General features: G+C 49.8%; 1 protein-coding gene across 1 annotated transcript; it reads left to right on the top strand.

Moving 5' to 3' along the window:
- Positions 1–8,769: 8,769 nt before the first annotated feature.
- LOC139680786 (F-box/WD repeat-containing protein 10-like) lies at positions 8,770–24,200 on the top strand. Its single transcript, XM_071573691.1, has 11 exons — positions 8,770–8,863; positions 8,964–9,091; positions 10,175–10,297; positions 10,802–10,914; positions 11,337–11,540; positions 11,986–12,107; positions 12,657–12,805; positions 15,483–15,625; positions 17,222–17,380; positions 18,214–18,404; positions 23,332–24,200. The coding sequence occupies exons 1-11, from the start codon at positions 8,770–8,772 to the stop codon at positions 24,198–24,200; spliced, it is 2,295 nt and encodes a 764-aa protein (XP_071429792.1).
- Positions 24,201–27,128: the final 2,928 nt, after the last annotated feature.

Raw genomic sequence — 27,128 nt, 5'->3', positions numbered from 1 at the left:
GGGTGCAGGGTTGGACCTGCAGGTACCTTGAAGCCCAGAGCACTGGTCAGTGCCTGTGCTGCCAGGGCCACACCAGGAGCTGAGCCCACAACATGCCAATGAGATCCATCTCCAATGAGCACCCAGAATTCCACTGCTTTGACCATCACAGCCACTGTTGATGTCACACTGGTCTGTGTTGGCCCTGAAGTAGCCACTGGTGACCTCTTGTTGGCTTCTAGGTCCTCACTGGCCACCAGTGATGCCATGCTGGCCACCAATGACCCCAAAATGGTTGTTGTTGGTCACAGGTTGATGGTGGCTGACCCCAAGATGGTCCCTGTTGATCTCACATTGGCTGCTGTTTATGTCATGCTGGTCACCATTGACCCTCAGATGGTCGTGGTTGATGGCAGGTTGGCCACTCTTGACCTCCTTTTGGGTTTTGGCTCCTCATTGGCTACCAAGGATCCTGTGTTGGCCACTTTGCCTACCTGACACCAGGAGAAAGCCCTGGGACCAAAAAACCCCACACTTTATTACCAAGACAAACCAAGCTGTGCCTCTCCCACATGCCAGGGCAGGTCAGGGTTGGCCAATGGTGTAAAACTGGATTTTCCTGAGGCATCTCATGGCAAACCCCAGACATGACCTCCCAGGGGTGTGACAGGGGCTTTAGCATCACACTGCAGTGAGAGAGGAACACAGTGATGACAAATGACACTCACCCTGTAATTAGGGCCAGGCTCTGATGCAGCAAGTTCTGCTGCATTATTAAGAGCAACCAAAAATACTCCCAGCTTAGTCATTAGCCAGTCTGGGCCATGCAGTGAGTGGCTCCAGAGCTGCCTCACCCCTGGGCTGGCAGAGGGGAAAGGGGGAGAGGCTGAAATGCTTTGTAGCTGTGTTTATTCATCCTTCATTCCTCATGGCAGAGACCCCCAGGTGAGTGGGGCCCCTCAGAGGCTTTGGGCTGCTGACGGGGGAAATGGCATTAGGATAACATTAATTGCCTTAGTGTAAGTGGAAGAGCTTAGTCTAAGCCAGCAGAGCTGCAGCAAAGCAGGGCAGCAGGGAAGCCTGGGGGTGTAGCTTTGCTTCATGCCCAAGGTGGGACCTGGGAATCTCCTGTAGAACTGGCATGGATGTGAAGGGTGCAAGAAGAAAGGCAGGGAGGTTTTTGTGTTCGTGTCACATGGGTCTTTCCATGTGGGTTTGGAGCAGACACTACCCTGCTGGTTTGATTTCTGGGGCAGAAAGGTCTCACCAGTGTTATGGGTTCACCTCGGTGGGCCTAAATTTGGGCTCTGAAGTCTGGACTAGGCCGAAGCTCTCAGCTGACCTGAGCTGGGCTGAGCTAACAGCTGACCTCTTCTAGCCAGTAACTTTGTATTCCATCCCACATTATGGCATCATCTCCAGGGAAGTAAGAACCAGTGTGGGAGTGGTTAAGGCAGTCACTTCTCAGCCTCCTCTTGGGAGGATGCACGATGGTGTCCCGGGGGAATGGAGAGGACCAGGCCCACCACTGGCTCACAGGGTATCTCAGGAAAGTAAACTGTGTTGTTCTGGGTCTCTCCTTTCTGCTTGGGTTTGTCTCCCTGGGGAATAAGCTTCTTCTTAAGTAATGTGTAGTTAGGACAGTAGAATTTGTGTGTTCGTTAAGAAGTTGAGGTGGGGAACTTGTTCCAGACTTGTGTGAGTGTATATTTGTACTCTCTTCTAATTGTCTCTTCCTTTCTGTGAAAAGTATATGTAGTTTTAGTATAAATGCAGTTTGAAGTGGTTTTTTTCTTTCCCCTCTCTTTTCCTCCCTTTCCCTGGTGTTAGGAGGGAGGCTTTTCTCCCTGTGCTTGGGGGGGTTGGCAGTTGCTCATCTCAAACCAAGACAACCAGCTGCTCCTGAAGAGATCCCAAAGCCTTGCAGCATTCTGCTTCCCTACAGACCCCCGCTCTCCAAAAGCCCTAAGAAGAAAGTCAGCAGAATAAAGGACAAAGTACCACTGGTTTGGGGTCCATATGAAGTGGTTTGGACTCACTTTACTCCCAAGTCCCACAAACTCCTGAGGCTTTTCCCTCCTGGTCTGTCCTCAGGCAAAGTGGATCAGCTGATCAAAGTTTATTTGATAACTTCTACCTTCTCTTTTTTACCTGCACACTTGGCAAGAGACACTACACCAACACCATGTTTTGGGTTTTTTGGTACATTTTTTACGTTCCAAAGAGAAACTCAAAGTTCCATCAAGCAGTTCAAGAAGACAAATGCAAAGTTTCATTATTCCTGGGAGTTATTTCTTGTTAAACCTCCTGTCTGGTGACCTGGAGTCACAAATTCTGGGGTGATTTGTTTGTTTCCTCTATTTCATTAATAAAATATATAAAATATAAACAAATATAATACATCTATATATTAATAGTTTATCTAAATTTATACATTAATAAATAGAATAATCATATAAAATGCAAAATATATAAATGCATATATATTTGAACCTATTTTATATAGAATATTTCCTAATAGAAAACATAATATATAATTATTTAGAAGTATAAATATAATAAAGTATAATGACTTTTTTCTTTGTTTAATTAGAGATATTCACTTTTCAAAAACCCTACTGTGGCAACAGGTGTTGCACTGAAATGCCCTCAGTGTCCAGGCAGGTGGCCACAGGCTCTGCCTGAGCTCACCCACAGAAGTGGGAATTTTCTGTTGGATTTAAACTTTGCAGCTCAAATTGATCCCCAAGGCTGTTTCTTTTCCTGTTGTTTGAGTGATTTCTTTGTATTGTTTGGCTGCCATGGAAAAAAAACCCAAAACAGTGTCAGTCACCAAGAGGCTGCTCACCCCCCCTGCCAAAATTCCAGCCACTCCATCACCTCCCCACGAGCAACGTTCCCCACTTGCAGGCAGCCAAGCCAAGAATTTGGAGCAATCCATGGGAAGAGGAGGGATGGGATGGGGTGGGACGGGATAAACAAGTGAGTCACAGTGACCTCCTGGCCTCAGCTACGAAGCTCCTGGCCCTGCTGTGAGTTGCCCTCCAGCCAACACAATCCTCTCCTCTCAAACCCCTTTGGGATTCCAAATTACTTTGGCTGAGTGTGTTTGCAGAGCTGGTGGGGGCAGGAACCCCTCTGGCCATCAGCAGTATGGGGCAGGGGGAAAACATCAAAATATCGGAGCAGAGGCATCCCAGGGCTGTGGAGATCCATTGCCAGTCGCTTTTTGGTGATCTGAGAGAGATTTGGTGAGAGGTGTGGCCGTGGGACAGCTCCCCCAGAGCCTGGCTGGGATGAGCCCAGCTGGTGGCATTGAACATCCCTGGCCTGACACCTGCAAGCTGTCCTGCTGTGTGGCCAAAAATGGGAGCAGGTGCAGAGGTCCTGGCTGTTCCTGTCAGTCCTGCCCAAACACAGCCTGACCCAGTGGCTGGACTGGGAAATGCTCTGCCCTGGTGGGGTAGGACAGTGCAGGCTCTTCTCCACCAACACCATTTAATTCCCTCTGCTGAGCATCTCCCTCTTCTGCAGGGACTGAACCCAAACCTCCTCCCTCTTCTCCTCCAACCCTCTTCTCCAGGAGGAATCACATCTTTTGCTGGGAACTGGCTTGTGACCAGCTTGCTCTTCCAAGAGCTGTGAGTGCTCTCGGACAGAGGTGTGGTGGCTGAGCCTGTGCCAGATGTGCTTGTGTGCAGCCAGATGTGCTGCTGCTCAGAGCAAGACACAAATTGGAGGAGCCTTGAAGAGGCCAGAGGAGCTCTGAGAGGAGTTAAACCCACACCTGCATCACCTTGGGTTGATGTTCCTCCAAACCCCAAGTAGAGCCCCAAAATCTTTCCAGAAAAAAATGTGTTTCATATTTTCACATTCACTTTCCATCAGAAAGGAGTTTGATGGGAAATTATCACCCAGCAGGTTTGTGGCCAGCCATAGTGCCATTCCTGAGCTGCCTCAGTCTCTGTCAGGAGTGTCTCCTCCTGAGTCACTGCACTGGGAGCACAGCAGTGACAAACTTGGCAGTGACCTGGAGGGGACAAGCAAGGCTGGGCCAGGACAGTGACAGCTTCTCCCACTGTGGGCCACAGGAAGGGAGCACTGAGCAAAAAGTGACTCAGGAATGTGGGGAGGGGAGAGCCACTACCTCCTCTGGAGAGTTGTCTTTAAATACCTGTGAAAGGGAAAAATGATCCAGATACTTGCCCACCCTGCCTGGCCTCAGTGATGGCCTAGGACCCTCCCTTCAGCAGTGAGCAGCACAACGTGCCTTGGGAGACCAGTGTGCTTCCCACTGCATCCAGTTCTTCCCAGTGCAAGCCTCTCAGATACAGCATTCAGCTCCACATCTGTTCCTGGGGCATCTTTACCTTTCCCAGGTGTTTGGATGTCCCAGAATAGACTGAGCCAGGAAAACATGCAGTTTGTTTCAGCTGATTTACCTCTGTGGCTTTAATCTTCAGATGAATCTTGTGCATCCTCAGGAGTTTACTGCATGTTTCCAAACACTGATCCCCACTGCTCTGAGCCTGGAGAGGTTTCCCAGACAGACAGACAGACAGACAGACAGACAGACAGACAGAGCCACCTGAGCTCCATCAGCAGCTGGAGAAAGAGCACAGGTTTGCAATGAAAAGGCTGAGGTACAGCACAGAAGAGCTCAGGAGGGCTGTGTGGGAAAGTAAAAGAGATATAAAAAAAATATAGAATGGTTTGGGTTGGAAGGGATCTGAAAGATCATCTTGTTCCACCCCCTGCCATGGGCAGGGACACCTCCCACCAGCCCAGGTTGCTCCAAGCCCTGTCCAACCTGGCCTTGGACACTTCCAGGGATGGGGCAGCCACAGCTTCTCTGGGCAACCTGTGCCAGGGCCTGCCCACCCTCACAGGGAGGAATTTCTTCTAAATACCTCATCTAACCCTGCCCCTGTCATTTTGAAGTCATTCCCCTTTGACCCTTCACTCCAGGCCCTTGTACAAAGTCCCTCTCCAGCTCCCTTGAAGCCCATTTGGAAGGACCTTTAAGGTCTCCCTGGAGCCTCTTCCAGGCTGAACCATCTTAATTCTCTCACCTTTCAAAAACACTGAGATTGCTGTCTCAGCACCAGGCTGTGCTTCTCAGGTCCTCCACACCAATATTTATCTCTAGCAAATGCCCCCAGGTGCCAGATCAGCTCCGTGTGCAGCTGGTAGAGTAACTCTGGGGGTGTCTGAGGAGAGCCAGCAGGGTGGGATGTGCTCCCAGCCCTCCTGTTCCCCCTGGCTGGGGTTGAGGGTTATTGCACACAGTGTTCTCCCTTCAGTGGAGCTTGGGGTCTCTGTGAAGCCTGGAACTGGAGGGTGAGGGGAAAATTGGGGTTCCACAGGGGTCTTGGAGCTCGTTTTGGTGGGTGTTGGCTTGCTGGGGTGCTTGCAGCTCCCTGCAAACAAGGGGAGGGGGACAGCAGGGAGCCTGTCCTGGGTAGGGGTAGCTGTGCCCTGCTGAAGGCAGGTGAGACCAGGGACCTGATTAATCTTCCTGCCTTCTCCCAAATGATGGATGAACCAGCCCTTACTCTGATTCCACATGCATGTGTGAGATGACCAATCAGACCTTTCCCCCAGGAAAGCAAGCCCAGAGCCTCAGGGTCTGAGGTGCAGATGATGGGCTTCCCAAAGCACTCCACAGGCAGCAAGACCCTTCTGTCCCTCCTTTTGTCTGGGAGGAGCCTTCATCCATATTCAGTGTTGGGAGGTGGACTCACAATTTCAGCATGAACCTCCACCTGACACCCACTTATTCACAGCAGTCATTCATTCACATACCCTAATGAGTCACTAATCAATAACTAATTGCACACAGCTATAAATCCCATACACACACTGGGCACCTAATTCACAGATAATATTCACAGACTATTCTGAGTTGGAAGGGACCCACAAAGATCATCGAGTCCAACTCTTAAGTCAATGGCCCACACAGGGGATTGAACCCATGACTTTGGTGTTATTACAACCAAGTTTTAACCAACTGAGCTGATCTCAGAGCCACAAAAAGAGTAGCATGTTAACAATGTGAAGTCATGAACCATTTCTGTGGACAGCACAAAGGATGAAACCACAATTAAACAGCGTTACAAAGAGCACTGGGCAGTTAAACCTCCCTGACATCTGATCCCGTCAGATCTCAGAAGCTCAGCAGGGTCAGCCCCGGATTAGTCCTTGGATGGGAGACCTCCTGGGCAATGCCGGGTGCTGTAGGTTCTAGTCTTGAGGACTTCACTGGCACTGTCCAAGCTCGCTCGGCCGTGGCAGATGAACCTCCGGACTTAAACGGTGGGGCCAGTTCTGCGCACGCTGAGCCTCACCTGAAATCCACTGCGCAGGCTGGAAGGGCACACCCACGTGGGGACAGCCCTGCCCAAATCTTCCTTCGCGAAGCCGAGCCACACACACACACAAAGAGCACTGCCCTTCAGGGAGCGAACACACCAATGGCACGGGAACACCCGCACTGCCTCTTCCAGGACAAACTATGGAATGACAACTAAACACCTACACACCACAGTGTCACCCAGCGAACAAACGCACCAACTGCACGTTACACACATCCCGCCGCCTGCAGCGGAAACAACAGCACAGCATCTCAAACCTGACTTTGACAAACGCAGAATGAGCACTGATTATTGCCACACGCGCCAAAAAGTAGGGTTGGGGTTATGGGTTAGCGTGTTGGTTTAGGCTTAGGGGTTAAGGTTTAGGGTCATTATGATTAGGGGTAGGTTGAGTGTTAGGTTTAGGCTTAGGTTCGTTAGGGTTAGGGGCATTTGGGTGAGAGGGTTAAGGTCAGAGTTAGGGACACTGCGTTTAGGGTTAGGGTCGTCAGGGTTAGAGAACAGGGTTAGGCTTAGGGTCATTAGGGTTAAGGTTAGAGTTACAATCAGGGCTAGAGTTTAGGGTTAGGGTCATTAGAGTTAGGTTTCCATTCATTAGGGTAAGGGTTAGGGTTATTGTTAGGCTCAGGGTTAGGATCAGTAGTGTTAGGGTTATGCTTACAGTCGTTAGGGTTAGTGCAGGTTTTGGGAAAGGTTAGGGTCAGGGTTAAGGAGAGGTTAGGGTTTATAGTTAGGTACAGTTAGGCTTAGGGTTTGGCTTAAGATGGGTGTTTAGGGTTATCTACGGATTAAAATTACACCCAGGGTTAGGGCTGGGTTTAGGGTTAGGCTTACATACAGACAAAGATCACTTCCAGACAAAAAGCGTCAGTGCAGAAAGGTCTTGCTGTCTGCGGGGTGCTCTGGGAGGCCCATTATGTGCACCTGAGAGCCCGAGTCTCTGGGCTTGATTTCTGGGGAAAAGGATCCGGGAGTGCCCTGTCCTTCTTTGCTTGCGGGAACCCATCCCAAAGGGGCTGCCGTCACTCCGGCATCCCCCGTCACCCCGACATCCGCGGGCACCCCTCGGCACCTCCTGCCATTCCGGCATTTCCCGTCACCCCCTTGATCAGCGGGTTCTGCCCGCGAGCTGCGCAGCTCTCAGCAGGAGTGCGGCCGGCGGTCGGAGAGTTACGGTAACGGTCGCCGCGCAGCCCCGACGCGGCGGGACCGGCCGGGCAGGTGAGCGGGACCGAGCCGGGACAGAGGGGCAGGTGAGCGGCACCGAGCCGGGACCGGCCGGGCAGGTGAGCGGAACCGAGCCGGGACAGGGGGACGGGTGAGTGGCAGCGCGGCGGGCCAGTGCGGGCAGGTGAGCGGAACCGAGCCGGGACAGTGCGGGCAGGTGAGCGGAACCGAGCCGGGCCAGTGCGGGCAGGTGAGCGGAACCGAGCCGGGCCAGTGCGGGCAGGTGAGCGGAACCGAGCCGGGCCAGTGCGGGCAGGTGAGCGGAACCGAGCCGGGACAGAGGGGCAGGTGAGCGGCAATGAGCCGGGACAGGGGGGCAGGTGAGCAGCAATGAGCCGGGACAGGGGGACAGGTGAGCGGAACCGAGCTGGGAGAGTGCGGGCAGGTGAGCGGCACCGAGCCGGGACAGGGGGACAGGTGAGCAGCACCGAGCCGGGACAGAGGGGCAGGTGAGCGGCACCAAGCTGGGACAGGGTGGCTCAGGGCCTGGGGGGGTCCCTCTGGACGCTCTGGCAGAGAGTGAGGGTTTGGGTTAGGGAATTTGGTTCTCGGTACAGTTATGGGTTGGGTAAGGTTAGAGTTAGGTATGGTTAGGCTTAGGGTTCAGGTTAGGGGTAGGGTTCAAGTTTAGGGTTACATATGGATGATTAGTCACAGGGTTAGGGTTAGAGTGTGGGTTATGGTTTGTATTTAGGGTTATATATGGACAAGGATTACTCCCAGGCAAAAAGTGTCAGTGCAGAAACGTGTTGCTGCCTCTGGGGTCCCCTGGGAGGCCCATCATGTGCACCTGAGAGCCGGAGGCTCTGGGCTTGCTTTCCTGGGGAAGGGGCTGTTGTTCTCTTCCAGGTGTCCAAGTCCTTCCCAAGAAGCCAAATCTCCCCCTAATTCCCCCTTTAAGTCCCAAGTGGTACATAAAGAAGTTCTCGATTTAAGCTCTTTAAAAATACGGGACAAACAGGGAGTCCCCTTGACCTGGCTCAGCTGGAGAGTGACCAGGGATCCTCTGAGGATGAGCTGGTGTCTGCCCTGCACTGCAGGGTGTTGAAGTGTGACACTGGACTGTACATTTCTGTCTGTTTGGTGCTCACCTACCAGCAACATGCTCCCAGCCCCAAAACACTGAATTCTGCAGGGTCCTGATGCAGAGGACAACTCAGCTATGTTTTTATCTGATGAAGATGCTACCATGGTTCCTGCATCTCTCCACTCCTGCTCTGAAGTCAGCCAATCCCAGGACTTCACTCGCTGCCTGCCACTTCAGCTCTCCATGTACATCCTGGGTAAAGCTGCTCTGATTTTCCAGGGGTGGTCTCCCCTAAGGGTAAGGAATGGTCTCCAGTGTGGATAGGGGTTAGCTATTCTGTCCCTTTAATTTCTCAGGGTTTTTGGATCAAAATTCCCTCAGTGCATGTTGTGATGTGAACAGTCACTGGGCTTTTCTGGCCGGAGAAGTCAAGAAGGAACGCGAGTGTCGAATGACAGTGCAGAAGGATTTCCTGTGTTTGAAGGTATGACCCCTGGGCTCCTGCCATTATTAGGCACTCTAAAAAGAAGGTGTTTTGTTGCTGCCCAAGCCATTGGTGATAATTGTGCTAGAGGCTGCCTCCCAACTCTGCCAGTCCCTTCTTCCTCCATCTGCAGAGCAAAAGCACATTACCAGGTCACACTGTTTCAGGTCAGCACAAGATAACAGCTTTTACTGACCTTTAGAGAGCCTGTAACCCAAAAATGGATCAAAACATTCTTGTCATCAATAAAGCAGAGTTTGGTCATACTGAAAATACTGAACTTCTGAGAGAGTGCAAAATTGGGCAGAGCTACCACAGTTCCCTGAGGCAGCTCAGAAATGAGCTTTTTCTGCTCCAGACAGGGCAATGGAAATGCAGTGTCTGTGAGGAGCTGGAGGTGGTGGCTGGAACACAGGAAAGCAGAACTAGTAGGAAAGGCTTGTCCTGATTAGCAGGACCTGCCATACACTGAGCAAGATGTAAAGGCACATTCCCCAAGAGACACTTTGGAGTCTTTGCATGCTTTGATTTGTGAAGTGAGCACAGACAGTCATCTCTGAGCTAACCTTCAATGAAGGCTTCATGGAAGGTTTCACATGCTAAAAATGAATCTTAAATGTTGACCAAGGTGTTTTGAGAGGCTCTCATCTCAGTGGGTTTCGGTTCTGAACCAGCTGAGTCCCAACCAAAGATGAGATGCTCAAGATCTTGCTGCTTATTAAAAGCTTAAGATTAGAGTTTGGGGGGGGAGGAAGTAATTACTTTTCACAAGAAGTTAAACCTTAGATAGACAAAGTCATAAATGCAAGGCAGGTCTCAAACAACAACAAGGCAGCTAGCTCAGTTAAAACTTGGTTGTAATAATGCCAAGGTCATGGGTTCAATCCCCTGTGTGGGCCGTTGACTTAAGAGTTGGACTCGATGATCCTTGTGGGTCCTTCCAACTCAGAATAGTCTGTGATCTGCAGAAAACTTAGTGTGTAACTTCAGCATCCTACAGAGATGCTGAAGCATCAGCACATGAGCAGCTTCCCTTGTGGTGTGGGCTTTGCAGTAATTGTTGTCTCAACTGGTTTATTCCAGGAGTTGTGTCCTAGAAAACCCATTTCAAACTATGCTAAAAGAGTCACTGTGCAAGTTCCACAGTTAAATGAAGAGGGTGATGTCATTGAAGACAAAGACACCAACCAGAAACAAAAATCAAAGGTATGTTGGAAGACATTTGCCTTCCATGGATCCTGCATTTGAGTATTTGGGGAGGAAGGAGGACAAGTCTTGGAAGACAAGACAGTGAATTTGGAGCTGCTTTGCTCTTCTCCCACTCCTGCTTCTGGCTTGCCCCACTGTGAGTGACTCAGAAGGACCCGGGATTGCTCAGCACCTTCTCACATGGGGAGGCACTCCCCAACTCCTGCCTCATCCTGTGCATCCCCAGCTGCACACACAGCCCTGAGACCAGGGGTGCTGCCAGGGCTGGGCCTTCTTCCCACTAAATAAAGGGGGCAGCTCTCAGGGCTTCAATTTTTGCCATGAAATGTGGCATGGGAACAACCCTGGACTAACCAAGGACTTCCTGTGCTCTGGCTGTTCCTTAGCAACCCTTTGTGTCTCCCTTGGGCCATCCCTTGGGAACCAGTATGTTTAATTCTATGGAATAATGCTGCATTTCTGCCTCCCTGAGTTACTTTTCCCTATTTTTCTTTCCATCAGACAGAGGAAGTCACTCTGCATGCAGCCTATCAGAACCTGAAAACTGACAATATCGAGCTGGAAGAGAGAAATGTCTTCTGTGGCTCCTACCATACCCTTGTCCTCATGGAGCAGTGAGTAGCTTGCCTGGCTGTGGGGCCAAACAGCTGCTTCAGAAAACCTGTCCCACTTCTGTGAGCCTTCTATGAGAATGCATGGCTGGAGAAGGGTCTCTCAGCATCAGCGTTAAGGAATCTCCATGACAAATCCATTTTTATTTAAAGATACCAAGAGAAGCTATTTTAAAAGCCCAAGGGTTAGGGATCCATGGTGCTATGGGGCTGGGAGGAGCCCTCACCCCTCTTTAAGCCCACCCTCCCAATACAAAGTTGGGTGTGCAGAACTAAGACCGTGGTCGTGGTGCCCTGCAAAGGATTCAGCCACTTCTGCCCATCAGGTTGCTCAGCTGGGCACCAGAGAAATGCCTGTCACAGCCTCAGAGCTGCTGTTCCTTGCAGCTGGCTGAAGCTCTTCTCAGTCACTGTTTCTTATCCAGATCAGACAAAAGAAGAATAATCCATTACAGTGGTGGGAACTTGGTAGCTGTTGCCTCTGCCAACAAAAGAGTGAAGCTGCTTGGAGTGCCAGGAGTGAAGGAAGTGCCTCCTCTGCTCTATGGCCAGGCTGGGAGCATCAGAGCTCTCTACCTCAGTGAGGAGAAAGGGCTCCTGCTCACTGCAAGCTCTGATCTCAGCATCAGGTGAGCTGGGGCTGTGCCATGGGATACCAGTCCCTCGGCAAATCTAGGGAGAATAAAACTATATGGGTACATTTTAATACTAAGCCTAACTTGATAATTCCAAATTCTCTGAAACCTTAGTGGAACAACTCCTGATTTTAACCTTGTGTATGTGAGAGAAGAGTTGGGTACATTAAGCACAAGACAATCCTGGAATCATGGAATGGTTTGTGCTGGAAGGCACCTTTAATGGCCTTCTAGTCCAACACCCCTGCCATGGGCAGAGACACCTTCCACTAGACAAGGTTGCTCCAAGTTCCATCTAACCTGGGCTGGAACACTTCAGAGATGGAGCATCTCCCAACTCCCTGGGCAATCTACAACCTCTCTGAGCATCTTGTTAATGAATGAGTAACCCATCAATTAAGTTGATCACCGTATTCTCTCTTTGGTTGATACTTTGCAGATGCTGGAATATACACAGTGGTGCCTGTCTGAAAAGCTTTAATGGTCACTATGGGACAATCACCTGCCTGGATTTGCACAACAAGCAGTTTGTGTCAGGAGCTGGAGATGGGATGGTGAAAGGTGAGAGCCAAGGCCAGGAGCTTTGAGCCAAAGGCCAACAGGAGAGGATAATGGGCAGGGCACACAGAGTCAGAATGAGTGTGACACAGGCATTGTGTGAGTGTGGAAGGAAGTGTGTAAGTCAGAGGGTGAATTTTAGTGTCCCATATCTTTGCTTCCAGAAGAGCCAAAGCTGTGGACACACATGCACACACACAGTCTCTAGTTGTCTTTTTGACTAAATTCTCAGTATTTTTGCTTTTATTCACTATTAATGGGTATGTGGCTATAATGCCAGACCAGCTCTTGGGCAAGTGCTATCAACTTTCAGCTTTGCCAGAGGTTTCCATGTAGAATAAAGATGAAAAAGATGTGCTATTTCCTGGACTTTACATTCAGTTTTTTTGCCATGCAATTATACCCTTTAAGTGAACACTCAGCTCCACACAGAGCTGCAGGTACAAGGTGTGACTGTAATTCCAATCATATTTTTTATTTCATGTTGTACTCAGCGAAACTCATCATTTGGGCAGATGTATTTTTAATATTTCTCCACTTTGCCCCTAACAGTGTGGAACCTGAAGACTGGGCAATGTCTCAACACTCTGATGCACAACAGTCCTGTGTGGGCAGTGAAAATGGACGGGGCCCACGTGGTCAGTGGGTGTGAGAAAGGGCTGGTGAAGGTCTGGGGTGCTGATACAGGGGCTCTGATCAAGGTGAGTTGCTTCTTAGGTGGATAATTTTGTGCTAAATGATCAAAATTCTGTGCTGGTTTATCATTGGTTTTTGCTTTTACAAAGACTCTCTAAGAAAGAAAATAAACCCCCAAAAGAACCATGACAGAAGCCTAAACCAATAAAAGAAATAAAACATAATTTAAGAACTGACTTGCAAACAACTGTTGATTCACACCCATCATTATTCATTCTCTGGAGATATGTTCATCTCTTCTCTGGTACAAACATTCAGAACCTGGGAAGAGTGTGGGAGGGCTTGACAAACTTGTGGCTGGAGTAATTAAACTGGAGAGGTACCAAAATTTAGAGGCCCAAAATGTGAAACTTGCTCTCAGAGCCTGTTTTTAAAGCTGAAGCATCTGGGTAACTGCTCAGCACTGTAAGCATTGAGGCCAGAGTCCATGAATTATCCTGTCAGGCATCCAAAATTATTATCAGTCCATATCTGTGAGAGGAGTGAAGTTCTTCACCTAAGGAGAAGAGAGGTGCAAACTGAGGGAATCTCAGATATCCCATCCCAGCTGAGCTCAGTTTGCAGTTGGCCCTTCCCCTGTAGCCAGGGCAGCCCAGTCTCTTCCCTCCTGGGTGAAGATTCCAGAGATCATGAAGGTCTTGGTACAGTAACATCTGTTTATCACACATGATAAAGATGGAAAATGGATGTTAATTCCATGCTAGTAGCTCAGCAGCAGCAACAAGCCCAGAATATTTGTTTTAAGTGACTATAAAACTAACAGAGTTATATCCACAGGGTGCATTGGTACAGTATCATGGCCAGGCTTGGCGAACGAAGATTTGGGAAGGGCACTACCCACACTTGCTGCAAGCTGCTGGTGGCTAAAAAGGCCGATACGGGATAGGCAGGTCCGGTCACAGAAGGCACAGGGGAACGTCTCCCTGGGTGACATTGGCAAGGAACGGTTCTGTCTGCGCTGTCTTTTCTCCTCCAGACTGACTCTCTGTGCATTCTCAAAGGAAGCAGCAGCGTCGTGAATGGTGTGTCTCCATGAATCCCGATTGGAGGCCAGAGTGGACCATTGGGGCAGTCAATATGGCCAAGGCTGAGCTGTTGTTTCAGGCAGTCCTTGTATCTCTTCTTCGGGGCTCCTCTCTTGCGGCAGCCGGTGGCGAGTTCCCCACAGAGCACAATCTTGGGAAGGCAGTGGGTGATCCTCCATCCTGGAGACGTGCCCTGGGCGGTGGGTGATCCTCCATCCTGGAGACGTGCCCTGGGCGGTGGGTGATCCTCCATCCTGGAGACGTGCCCTGGGCGGTGGGTGATCCTCCATCCTGGAGACGTGCCCTGGGCAGTGGGTGATCCTCCATCCTGGAGACGTGCCCTGGGCGGTGGGTGATCCTCCATCCTGGAGACGTGCCCTGGGCAGTGGGTGATCCTCCATCCTGGAGACGTGCCCTGGGCAGTGGGTGATCCTCCATCCTGGAGACGTGCCCTGCCCAGCACAGCTGCGTTCTCATCAGCATGGCCTCCATACTGCTGACCCTGCCTGTTCAGAACAGACACATTGGTCATGTAATCAGACCAGTGGATGTTTAGGATTGAACGGAGGCAGCGCTGATGGAAGCGTTCGAGGAGCCGCAGGTGGTGGCGGTAGATGACCCAGGATTCAGACCCATCTAAAAGAGCAGACAGTACAATGGCTCTGTAGACACTGATCTTTGTACTTTTCTTCAGGTGTTTATTGGACCAGACTCTTTTATGGAGTTTTCTGAAGGCTCTGTGTGCCTTTGCCAACCTGTTGTCTGTCTCTTTGTCAATCTTACCGTCTGAGGAAATGATACTTCCCAGACAGGTGAACTGCTGGACTGACTTAAGCTCTGAATTGCCTGTGGTGATGTGAGGATGATGGAAGACTCCTTGAGGTGCAGGTTGGTAGAGAACTTCCGTCTTCTTCAGGCTGACTTCCAGCCCAAAAAGCTCAGCAGCCTCTGCAAAGCAGGATGTGAAGCGCTGCAGAGCTGCTGCTGTGTGAGCAACGAGGGCGGCACTGTCAGCAAAAAGCAGCTCTGGACAAGATGATTCAGGGGCTTGGTGTGGGCCTGCAGTCACCTTAGGCTGAATAGGCTTCCATTGGTACGATATCGGGCAATGTGGGTGAACCCTTCAAGCTGCACAATGGATTGTTCAGGTGAGGCACAGCGTGTGCAGAACTGGCCCCACCCTTTACTCCTGAGGTTCATCTGCCAGGGCCGAGCGAGCTTGGACGGTGACAGCGAATACCTCAGGACGTGGGTTTGGTCAGAGTATCCTTCTCTTAGATGGATGGCCTTACAGGGCTAAACGAGCTCCATCTGCCCGGGTTTGGGGTTGGAGTTGTCCTTCTCCTAGGATGGTTGCCAGACGGCTGGCGAGCCCATCCTGCCCGTGGACACACTTTGTCTGACCCTTCAGCTGAGACCTGTCTGGCATGGGAGACCCTACCGGCGGCACAAACCACCTCCAGCACAGCACCCAACCTCATGAGGGCACGCAACCTTCTCCTCCGCAACAAGGGGGTGTCCCCGGAGAAGATTGGTACAGTAACAGCCAATAAAACAATACAGAGCATAGGGCTGGTGCCCTGAATGCCACAAGATACCTCAGCAGATTTGCATCCAGATTGCTGACAGTGTTGCACCTTTTCCTTTTCCTTTGCAGACGTTAGAGAAGCACCAAGGCCCAGTGAACTGCTTGTCCTTTGATCAGTGGCACCTCGTCACAGGAAGCAGTGATGGATTTGTCCTGGGATGGAGCATGCTGGGAAACCTCAGGAGACACCAAATAGCCTTCTTCCATCCCAAGTAGGAATCTGATGTGTTTCAAGTTGTATTCAGCAGTGTACTGAACCTGTAAAGAAAATGCATCCCTTATAGGAAAAGAAAATGCCTTAATTATCAGTCTTAGTATTTGGAATATTCTCACTGTCAACAGTTTTTGTTTTAAAGGCTGTCTCAGGCACCACATGATCACAGCCAGCATTTCTCAGTTCAGACCTGCAATGACCTGAAATGCAAATCCACAAGCACTTGTTTACAAACAGTCCAGTATTTCAAGGATCCCAACTATGCCACATGTATCACACTGCCTGGTCAGGAACAGACTGTGCTGTCTTGGAGGTGGCCCAGTTCCATGTTGAACCTGACCAACTGTATGTTCTGCCATTCTCTGATACTTTAATTGTATATGGAAGAGTGAAAATTGTGGAATCACACTGTTTTTTTGACTTTCCTACATAAAACTGAATTTTAAAAGGCAGCAGATGGGCACAACCAGGCTGGTTGCTATGGGGACTGTAGTACCTCCCAGGCACTCAGCAACAGGACAAGGGTGCACGATGGGCTCAAGCTCTGCCAGGGGAAATTGAAGTTGGAGATGAGAAGAAAAATCTTTGCAGAGAGAGTGCTCAGGCATTGGAATGGGCTGCCCAGAGAGGGGGTGGATTCCCCATCCCTGGAGGTTTTTCAGCTGAGCTTGGCCATGGCACTGAGTGCCATGATCTGGTAAAGGGACTGGAGTTGGCCCAAGGGTTGGACTTGATGATCTGGGAGGTCTTTTCCAACAAAATCCATTCTATGATTCCGTGATTCTATGATAGAATCACACAATGGTTTGGGTTGGAAGAGACCTTAAAGATCATCTCATTCCCACACCCTGCCATGGGCAGGGACATCTTCCAGTAGAAGGATCACAGAATCATAGAATGGATTGGGTTGGAAAAGACCTCTGAGATCATCAAGTCCAACCCTTGGTCCAACTCCAGTCCCTTTACCAGATCATGGCACTCAGTGCCACGGCCAAGCTCAGTTGAAAAACCTCCAGGGATGGGGAATCCATCCCCTCTCTGGGCAGCCCATTCCAATCCCTGAGCACTCTCTCTGCAAAGAATTTCTTCCTGATCTCCAACTTCAATTTCCCCTGGCAGAGCTTGAGCCCATCGTGCCCCCTTGTCCTATTGCTGAGTGCCTGGGAGAAGAGACCAACCCCCACCTGGCCAGAACTTCCCTTCAGGGAGTTCCAGACAGTGCTGAGGTCACCTCTGAGCCTCCTCTTCTCCAGGCTGAACACCCCCAGCTCCCTCAGCCTCTCCCCACAGCACTTGTGCTCCAGTCCCTTCTCCAGCCTCGTTGCTCTTCTCTGGCCCCGCTCCAGCCCCTCAATCTCTTGCCTCAACTGAGGGGCCCAGAACTGAACACAGTTGCACCAGGCTGGTTGAATTGGATGTGGAGTGATTCTGAAGGACTTCTCTGTTACAGCTTTTGGGTATTTTGATAAGCTCCTCATTTAGACTGTTGATGGAGCCAGATCTTTGCATCTCCTCCAGGACAAAAGAGATAGTTGACCTTGTCTCCTTGTGAAAGTATGACGAATATGCCAGCTCTCCCCTGCTGTGTTTTCAGGGCCGTTCTGTCTGTGGAGTTCCTCTATCTCAGGGTCATCAGTGGCTGTGCTGATGGAAAGATTCGTGTATTTAACTTCTTGACTGGAACCTGCCTGAAAGTGTTGGTGGTCAACAGCACTGGGGACCCTGTATCTTCTCTCTATGTGGCAGAAAACAGGTGGGTGACACCACCTGCCATCAGTCTCTGAGCCAAATTAGGTAGATTACATTGTAATTAAAGGAATTGTGTGTTTTTCCTTCCCAGAAATAGTTTTTAAAGGGCTCCACTACTTACTGACTGCTTCAGTAACCTGTTTTTGTTCACAATGCCTGAAAAGATATTTTCTCAGTTCATTCAGCAATGTACCATTTCCTGTCTCTGTACAACTTAAGATACAGACCCAACTGTAAAGCTGAATTCAGAACCCAGTTTTTTAAAGAGGTTGGAGAATGAGGTCAAGGCTTGACAAAGCCTTTCCCTGACCTACAGTCTCTTTATAAAAGCCAATAATGGAAAATCCTTCCAAGTTCCTGCACTATTAATGAAAGGCAGTTCCCAGCTTTTGTGGAAGCAACAGGTAAAACACTGGTGTGTTTTCAGTGCTGGTTTGGCTACAACTCTAAAGCACAGTAATGTATGGACAGCTATGAAGAAAACTCACTCCATCCCAACCAGACCCATCATACCCCTCCAATCTACCTTTGATTCCCCTAATAATATGGAATTTCCAGTTTCTTACAGCACTGCACTGATCTAACTCAGTCCACTGTTGGCAATTTTCATCCTAATTATTTTAAAACTAATTGTTTTCCATAAAGCTGAATGAAAAGAAGAGCCCCAGAGAGTTCATACAGAGCACAGGTTAAAATGGGGGTAATTGTGCTGCTTCCTTCAACAAGGGATGGTTATCTCAGATCTGTTTCAGGCCCAGAAATAAATGGGTCCCTCAGGCAGGAACTGCCATGTCCACGGTGACTGTGCTTTTAATGGCTCTTCATTCCCTCCTCCAGGATGGTGATCAACTCACCAAGCAGACTGTGGATGTTCCAGTTCAAGGATGTCACCTGGGACTATTCCTTGGCTGCCGACAGAGAGATAAAGGTGAAGGAGAAGGAGAAGACCAAAAGGAAGTTGAGCAGATCCTCACCTCAGCGCCAGAAAACGAAGACTCAGCCACCAAAAAGCCATGGAACATCTAAAAGTATTACACTCAGCCTCTGGCTTTTCTAAAATGAGTTAAAAATAACTTCAAGTCCCCACTGCCTTCAATCCCAAAACACAGATGCTGCTGTTTTCAACAGCAATCTGGTAGATGTGCTGCTGCATTTCAATAGTTCTGTCCTTTTTAGGCTTCTGTAAAACGTTTTTGCTTTTGTAGAAGGGTTTGGTATAAATTCAACAGATATTTCAAGGCAGGCACTGTCCTGTTTAACCTCTTTATTGATGATTTAGATGAGGGGATTGAGTCCATCATCAGCAAATTTGCTGATGACACCAAGCTGGGAGGGAGTGTTGACCTGCTGGAAGGCAGGAGGGCTCTGCAGAGGGATCTGGAGAGACTTGAGAGATGGGCTGATTGCAATGGGATGAAGTTCAACAAGGCCAAATGCAGGTCCTGCCCTTTGGCCACCCCAACCCCCTGCAGCGCTCCAGGCTGGGCACAGAGTGGCTGGAGAGCAGCCAGGCAGAGGGACCTGGGGGGACTGAGGGACAGGAAGGTCAACAGGAGCCACCAGTGTGCCCAGGTGGCCAAGAAGGCCAATGGGATCCTGGCCTGGATCCAAACTAGCGTGGCCAGCAGGCCCAGGGCAGTGACCCTTCCCCTGGACTCTGCCTTGGGGAGGCCACACCTTGAGTGTTGTGTTCAGTTCTGGGCCCCTCAGTTGAGGCAAGAGATTGAGGGGCTGGAGCGGGGCCAGAGAAGAGCAACGAGGCTGGAGAAGGGACTGGAGCACAAGTGCTGTGGGGAGAGGCTGAGGGAGCTGGGGGTGTTTAGCCTGGAGAAGAGGAGGCTCAGAGGTGACCTCAGCACTGTCTGGAACTGCCTGAAGGGAAGTTCTGGCCAGGTGGGGGTTGGTCTCTTCTCCCAGGCACTCAGCAATAGGACAAGGGGGCACGATGGGCTCAAGCTCTGCCAGGGGAAATTGAAGTTGGAGATAAGAAAAAACTTCTTTGCAGAGAGAGTGCTCAGGCATTGGAATGGGCTGCCCAGAGAGGGGGTGGATTCCCCATCCCTGGAGGTTTTTCAACTGAGCTTGGCCGTGGCACTGAGTGCCATGATCTGGTAAAGGGACTGGAGTTGGCCCAAGGGTTGGACTTGATGATCTCGGAGGTCTTTTCCAACCCAATCCATTCTATGATTCTTTGATTTTTCAAGAGAAATCATCAGTGGTGTTCATACTCTCACAGCTGGTGGGCATGGAAACACACTGCTGATTCAGGGCTTGAATTATTCATTAAAAATACTCTAGAAAGTTATAGAACACCTACATTCAGGATCTGCCATCACTGGGAAATGCAGCTGCATATGAACAGACACCTTTTAAATTGTAACATAGTGATGTTATTTTTTTTAAATCAGAGTTATTCAATACAGTGTGTACCACAAATCTTCCAGCTCCACAGTCAAACTGTATATTGCAAATAACCTGATGGCCTAAGAAGGTGCTCATGCTTTTAAAATGCCATCAGATGCCAACTTGCTGGATCCAGCTCTACTTGGAAAAGATAGGACCTGAGGGAATGGCTGGAGCTGTGCCAGGGCAGGGTCAGGTTGGATCTCAGGGAAAGGCTCTTCCCCCAGAGGGTGGTGCACCAGTATGACACTGGTCTTAGTTCTCAGCAGCCTCAGAGCTATGCTGAGACAGACATGCTACAAGCTGGAGCAGCTCAGAGCAAACTCAGAACACAGAGACTACCACAGAAAGCTTTGGTTTCACTTTGCAAATCTGTCTCGGTGTATCAGGTGTTGAGGCTTCTCTAAAATTGGAAATGAGAAAATTGCAAACACAGACAGAATCTTTAAGGTTAAGATAAAGATTCCTTAAACTTAAATTAGTGCTTTAACATTCATCTAAGTTGGAATGAACTAAGTCTGTTCAGGCAGCTTATAACTGCCCAACTAAGACTGCCCAGGCAGCTGTGTCAGGGCAGGGTCAGGTTGGATCTCAGGGAAAGGCTCTTCCCCCAGAGGGTGGTGGGCACTGAGCAGGCTCCCTGGGGCAGTGGGTACACCCCAAGGCTGCCAGAGCTGCAGGAGGGTTTGGATGATGCTCTGGGGCACAGGGGGTGACTTTTGGGGATGGGCCTGTGAAGGACCAGGAGTTGGGCTTGATGATCCTTGTGAGTCCCTTCCAACTGATGCCGTGAATGACCCTTCCCCCCAAAACCAGGACTCTGAGTCACGTTAGTGTAGGGTAAGATAAAAAGTAAAGGTCTTTTAATATCACAGGCCTACAGCCCACAGGAACACAGGATGACATGCATGTGTCTCTCAGTTCTTGTTTCCATGGCTTTTATAATAAGATCCCTCCAATCATTGCTTTACACATTTCTCAGTCCAGCCCTGGTCCAACCCCTGGAATTGGGTCTGGGGTCGTCAAGACCCTCTGTCTTCATCAACTCTTCTTCTTCAGGCACACAAAGGTCTCTTGGAGTTCATCCAGTTCTGGCTTTTGGGTCACTCTGACCTGTGTTTATGTTTCTTTCTGTAGCCCTTCTGATATCCTTCAGCTCTTTACCTTGGAAAGATTAATTAACTAAAGGAATTTGAGCTCCCTGTTCTGGGACAGGGGTAGTGATAGAAAGGCATTAAAGTTAAACTGTTAGAAATATTAACCCTCTAAAATCTACAATTACTGTGTTCCTAAAATCTACAAAATGTGAAAATCAGAACAAAACCCCCTTTGGCAACACAACTCAGGATATTCTGTGGTTCTTTGATTCTGTGACCTACACCTGTAGAAACAAACAGGGAGTGCACTATATTTTAACTTTAATTGCAAAAAACTATGGGTTGTGTATAGATAATATTTTTAAAAATCAACATTTTCTGCTGTCTTTGAATTCTGTAAGGTTTTCTAGTAACCAAGTATCTTTGGATTATTTCTAATACATTTAGAAGCTGTGATAAGAGCAAAACACTAACAAAGACCTGAAATCCCATCAGTTGTGGAGAGTTTATGTAATAAAGAAAAAATTAACACCAGCAATATTTAGAGATGGTTTTATTCTTCTGTTCAGCATCTTGCCAGCAGCCAGGTAGGACAGTAACTCCTCAGACAAGCTCACCTGGGAGAAATGAATGGATTAATAGAAAGATAAAGCACCTCTAGAAGCCAGGCCCATTCTGGATAACAGGTCTGCAGTGGTAAAGCTGATCCTGCAGAGCCTGGAGTGGCTCCAGGAGCTGCTTCAGATCAATCAAACACACAGGATGGGTGCTCAGCTCAAGCTCTGCTATCCAGGTTTTCATGGTGTCCTATTTGTTTCTTTTATCAGGTAAACGAGTATCCAGCACAAATTATTCAAGTAGTTGGTATTTAACCTATAGCAGCAACTCAAAATTGTTTAAAAAATGTGTAAATTCTGTCAGCCAGCAAAGAAATGCCAACCTGAAACTGGAAAATGAGATAGAACTGAGATCATAATATTGTCTGTGGCCATATGGCTTTGTCTCCTTTAGTTTTTCTCAGGTGTTAGAGTCAGAATCTGTTGGGATCTTAAACTTTCAGGCCTACTCTTCCTTCAGAAGAGCTGTACCAACTAAAGGTCTCCAGCCCCAAACTCCTGGGGTTGGTAACACAGGGTTGTGTGCAGATGAAATAGCTCTAAATTCTGTTATTTAGAGAAACAAGCAGAATTTTCATTAGTTTTTTTGCTGTATTTTGCCTTTCTGCACTGTAAATGTTCTCTGAAATTTGTTTCTAGAGGGCAGAAGTTTCAGGTAACCAGCCTGGAGGAACAGAGTTGTATTGTGAAGAAATGCTGCATGAACAGTGTGACACTGGGGAGCCAAATGACAAATGAATCCCTGTGGCAAAGACATAGGACTGAGAGTCCTGTGTCATTATCCACATCCAGTTCTCAGCCAAGGACACGACACACAGTCCATCCTGGTGTGTGTCACACAGCACAGGTCACTCTCCAGCCCCTGAGCGGCAGAGCCAGACTATGGGATGTCTTGTGATTTCCAAGTGCAGCTCTGAGTGGTGATGGTTCCAAGTGATTCCCAGATGGAATAATCAAAGATTTCTACCAGCAAATGGCTTGTCTTGGAGCCTTTTCCCAAAGGTGTCCACCTTATTTCTAAAAGCCATCAGGTTCTCCACCACCTCTCCCAATGCTCCCCTTTCTTGTCCTACAGTTTGTGCTTTGGGAAAAGGCTCCAAGACAAGTCACTTGCTGGTAGAAATCTTTGATTATTCCACACACAAACACAATGTCTGTTACAGAATGGCTCTAGTTCATGGCAAGAGACAATTCTCAGCTATCCAAGGTAGAATTACCTCTTTTGGCAGTGTCACAGTGAGGCCAAGGATGAGCAAACAGCAGTGGCACCATTGGCTTGCAGCTTTCCACAGATAGACCTGGACTGTCCACATCTGCCAAGCCAGTCCCCATCCCTGGTCTCACTCAAGCACTGCCCTGCCAATTTTGGGGTCACCATTTATTGGGGCCACCCTGATCTCGAGCAAGGGGGCAGCGTGAATGACGGTCAGAAGAGCTCAGGCACAGCAGCATCAGAAGGTTTGATCAGAAGGCTTACAAGAGTTTATTCAAGTTTCACAGTTTCCTCATAGCTAATAGATCACAGTAGTACTTCATAGTAATAGTAGTAGTAGTAGTAGTAAATAGTAGTAGTTCTATTCTCAGTAACATCCACACCTTTTATATCCTCTCACATCCAACATGTCATGACATTACTGGCTGGCCCACTCACCTCACATGCACCAAAGCATCTCATTGGCTGCAAGACCCCCCACACACTGCAGGTAGCTCTTTTCTCTTTAAGGGAGAACTCTAAACTCCTTTCCTTAAGGGATGCACTTATAGTCACCCCTACATGCCAACAACTACCACAAAAATCATCCTCAACTCCAAATGTGTTGCTTTATTTTTGGATACAGATGGTGAACCTGAACATGCCCCTTCCCTCCCTGCACCTGCACATCCTGAGGAGGCAGAGGCCACTTTGCAGCGTGAACAGAGGCAAGACTCGAGCTATTCAATGTCCCTTAACAAGTTCCTCCTGACCATCAGCACACTGCAGAACACCTGCAAGCCAGCCCGAGTCAGCACCAGCACTGAGCACTCTGCCAAAGCCAGGGAAGCACAGGAATGTCCCCAGGAACAGCAGCAACACCGCCCTGAAAAGGTACCAATGTCCCAAACCCTTCTGCAACACAACAAAGATCAGACAGACCAGCTCCAACGTGTGAGACTGCACAGTGATTCTCTGACTATGAAAAAGGTTTCTACACCCTTTGAAACCAAAATGCTGCAGCTTAAGCTGAAAAATTCTTTGCATGGCCCCACTGTGAAGTCCTCCATCCCTGCTCCCTGTGTTGTACGTCCCAAGGCTTGTGTTTTGCAGGGAGAAAAGAAATTTCCCAGTGGCCATGGCAAAGCTATTCCTCTCCCCAAAGATGGGGTTCAGTTCATTGATCTCTGTGCAGCTTCTGCTGAGCTTGTCACCCCAACACGTGGCATGGCTGTGCAGATGAAAAATGAAGTTTCCAGGAGGACAGAGCCCTTTTGTTCATACAGTGCAGACCCTTTCTGGAGGGACAGTGGGTTCAGACTTCTGACAGCAAAGCAGGGGCATGAGGCAGCTACCAGAGCTCGCTGTCAGGAACAGCTGACAGAGCCCACAGAAGATCAGGAAAGAGCAAGGAAGAAGGCCTGGTTAAGGAAAGTGAAAGGCCTACCTGTGGATTCTTTTACTGGGGAGAGGAAAACACCTGCTCCTGAACTTGGGCATAATGTATTTATCTGAGGTAACCCCTTAGTCCAACTAACAACCACTGCCTGAAGATTTTGGTGTTCAGCTGAGTCTGCCATGTGCTTTCTAAGTGTCAAAGACAACCCCAGTGCAAGTTTTCCTAAGAAATATTATTGGGATATTCAGGCATTTCTCAAGGCAGCAAAGCAACAGTCCTGTCCTGCATTTAACTTGCTACACCTGCTGTTCCTGCAGACATGACACTGCTTGACACTAACACAGCTGTGTGCAAAAATAATAAAAGCATCTTGTTAGAGAACCTGTGGATCAAATAGTGTCTAAGCTGAAGATGTGTGGACTGAAACCTGGCTGAGCAGCCAAGCCCAAGGCATGGAACCAGTGACACAAAGTCTAGTTGGGAGGCCAGTAACTAATGGTGTAGACCAGGGGTTGATACTGGATCTGAATTTGTTTAATAGCTTCATTAATTAATGCCCTGGCCAACAAGGAGTCACCTGGGAGGAGTGGTTGCTGTCCCAGAGAGGTCCTGCCATCCAGAGGGACCTGGACAGGCTGGAGACAAGGGCTGAGAGAGACCTGGGGGAACTCAGCAAGGGGAAACTCCAAGTGCTGCCCTGGGGAGCAACAACCCCAAGCACCAGGAAATTAGCTTAAAACTTAATTTCTCTTAAGTATAAAATAAAGGTAAGAGTTTCTATTTCCCCATTTTTGTGGATAAGTGCCTAAATATATGTGGAAGGTTCCCTGCCATGGCAGGTTGGTTGGAAGTGGATGATCTTTAATGTCCCTTCCAACCTAAACCTTTCCATGATTCTGTAATTTCCACTTATGCTCAGGACTTAAATTGGCTTAATCAGGAAAAACCTCTCTAGTTGTCCAATGTTTCTGTGCCAGCAAATCACAAATCTCTGTTATCATCTTGAATTAGAGGCTTAGGACAGGCCACTCCTGCCCCCAGTCACATCAAGGGGCCTTTCAGCAGCAGTTGTTTGAAATCAGCCTCTGAAACTCTACAAACAGTGGTGTCATAGAATCATAGAATGGATTGGGTTGGAAAAGACCTCAGAGATCATCAAGTCCAACCCTTGGGCCAACTCCAGTCCCTTTACCAGATCATGGCACTCAGTGCCACGGCCAAGCTCAGCTGAAAAACCTCCAGGGATGGGGAATCCACCCCCTCTCTGGGCAGCCCATTCCAATCCCTGAGCACTCTCTCTGTAAAGAATTTTTTTCTGCTCTCCAACTTCAATTTCCCCTGGCAGAGCTTGAGCCCATCGTGCCCCCTTGTCCTATTGCTGAGTGCCTGGGAGAAGAGACCAACCCCCACCTGGCCAGAACTTCCCTCCAGGGAGTTCCAGACAGTGCTGAGGTCACCTCTGAGCCTCCTCTTCTCCAGGTTGAACACCCCCAGCTCCCTCAGCCTCTCCCCATAGGGCTTGTGCTCATTTTAGATTGTTTGTTTTAATGTTATCTCCAACTTCCAAACCCTGGGATTAAGCCAGACCTTGCAAAAGTGAAAAATAGCAACAGAAAGGGCTGGCAGCTGACCTGGGTCAGAACATCTGTGCCATGGCATTAGGATTGTCACAGCCTGAGGGGGCTTTGCCTGGCACTGGTTTCCAGGCAGGAAGCAGCAAGGATTTCAGAGGCAGCCACAGGAGGGCACTTTCTCCCAAGAAATCAGGCGCAAGCCCAGCCCAGCTGCAGCCAGGGGCGCTTTGGCACAACTCCCTTGGGGAAAAAAAAAAAAAGCATCTCTTACAAAGGGCCTGATGGAAAAACATCACGGAAAGGCCGATGCCTTTTTAGCCATGCTGAAGTGAGGAGGGTGAGTGTTGTGTTCCTACTGGAAGGCGATGAAATTGCACCTCCCTCCAGGTGTGTGGGCTCAGATACCTGGAAGATGCTCCAGCCCACACAGGTGGAGGGGATCACCTGCCTGGGCAGCGCCGGCCCGAGCTCTTGTGTGAGCGGCTTCAGCTCAGCACGGTGGATGCAGAGTGGGGAGAGGGTGTCAGAGGTGCACAGGAAGGAGAGGAGGTTTTTTTGGTTTTGTTTTTTTCCCCATGAATTACAGAATGGTTTGTGGTCCCGTGGTGTAAAGAAGAGCACTCTGGACTCTGAATCCCAAGGACCTGAGTCGAGTCTCATGGAACCACTCCCCCGGCAGTTCAATCCCTCCCTGCCATCCGATCCCGTCAGATCTCGGATGCTCAGCAGGGTCAGCCCCGGGGACTGTGACAGTCCTGAGGACTTCCCTGTCACTGTCCAATCTTGCTCGGCCGTGGCAAATGGTCCTCAGGACTGAAATGGTGGGGCCAGTCCCACCCCCTGCCATGGGCAGGGGCAACTCCCACCAGCCAAGGTGGCTCCAAGCCCTGTCCAACCTGGCCTTGGGACACTTCCAGGGACGGGGCAGCCACGTGGCTGTGGCTATGGCTGTGTCCCGGTCCCGGTCGTGTCTGTGTCCCGGTCCGGGCTGTGTCCCGGTCCCGGTCGTGTCTGTGTCCCGGTCCGGGCCGTGTCCCGGTGTCCCTCCCCGCGCTGTCCCTCAGGCCGTGCCCATGTCCGTGTCTCAGTGTCCCTGCCCATGTCCGTGTCCCGGTGTCCCTCAGGCCGTGCCCATGTCCGTGTCCCGGTGTCCCTCAGGCCGTGCCCATGTCCGTGCCCCGCTGTCCCTCAGGCCTTGCCCATGTCCGTGTCCCGCTCTGTCCCTCAGGCCGTGCCCATGTCCGTGTCCCGGTGTCCCTCAGGCCGTGCCCATGTCCGTGTCCCGCTGTCCCTGCCCATGTCCGTGTCCCGGTGTCCCTCAGGCCGTGCCCATGTCCGTGTCCCGGTGTCCCTCAGGCCGTGCCCATGTCCGTGTCCCGCTGTCCCTGCCCATGTCCGTGCTCCGCCGTCCCTCAGGCCGTGCCCATGTCCGTGTCCCGCTGTCCCTCCCCGCGCTGTCCCTCAGGCCGT

This window comes from Pithys albifrons, chromosome 19 (genome assembly GCF_047495875.1).
Source record: "Pithys albifrons albifrons isolate INPA30051 chromosome 19, PitAlb_v1, whole genome shotgun sequence".
Lineage (NCBI taxonomy): Eukaryota > Metazoa > Chordata > Aves > Passeriformes > Thamnophilidae > Pithys > Pithys albifrons.
This window is presented reverse-complemented; position numbering and strand designations above follow the sequence as displayed.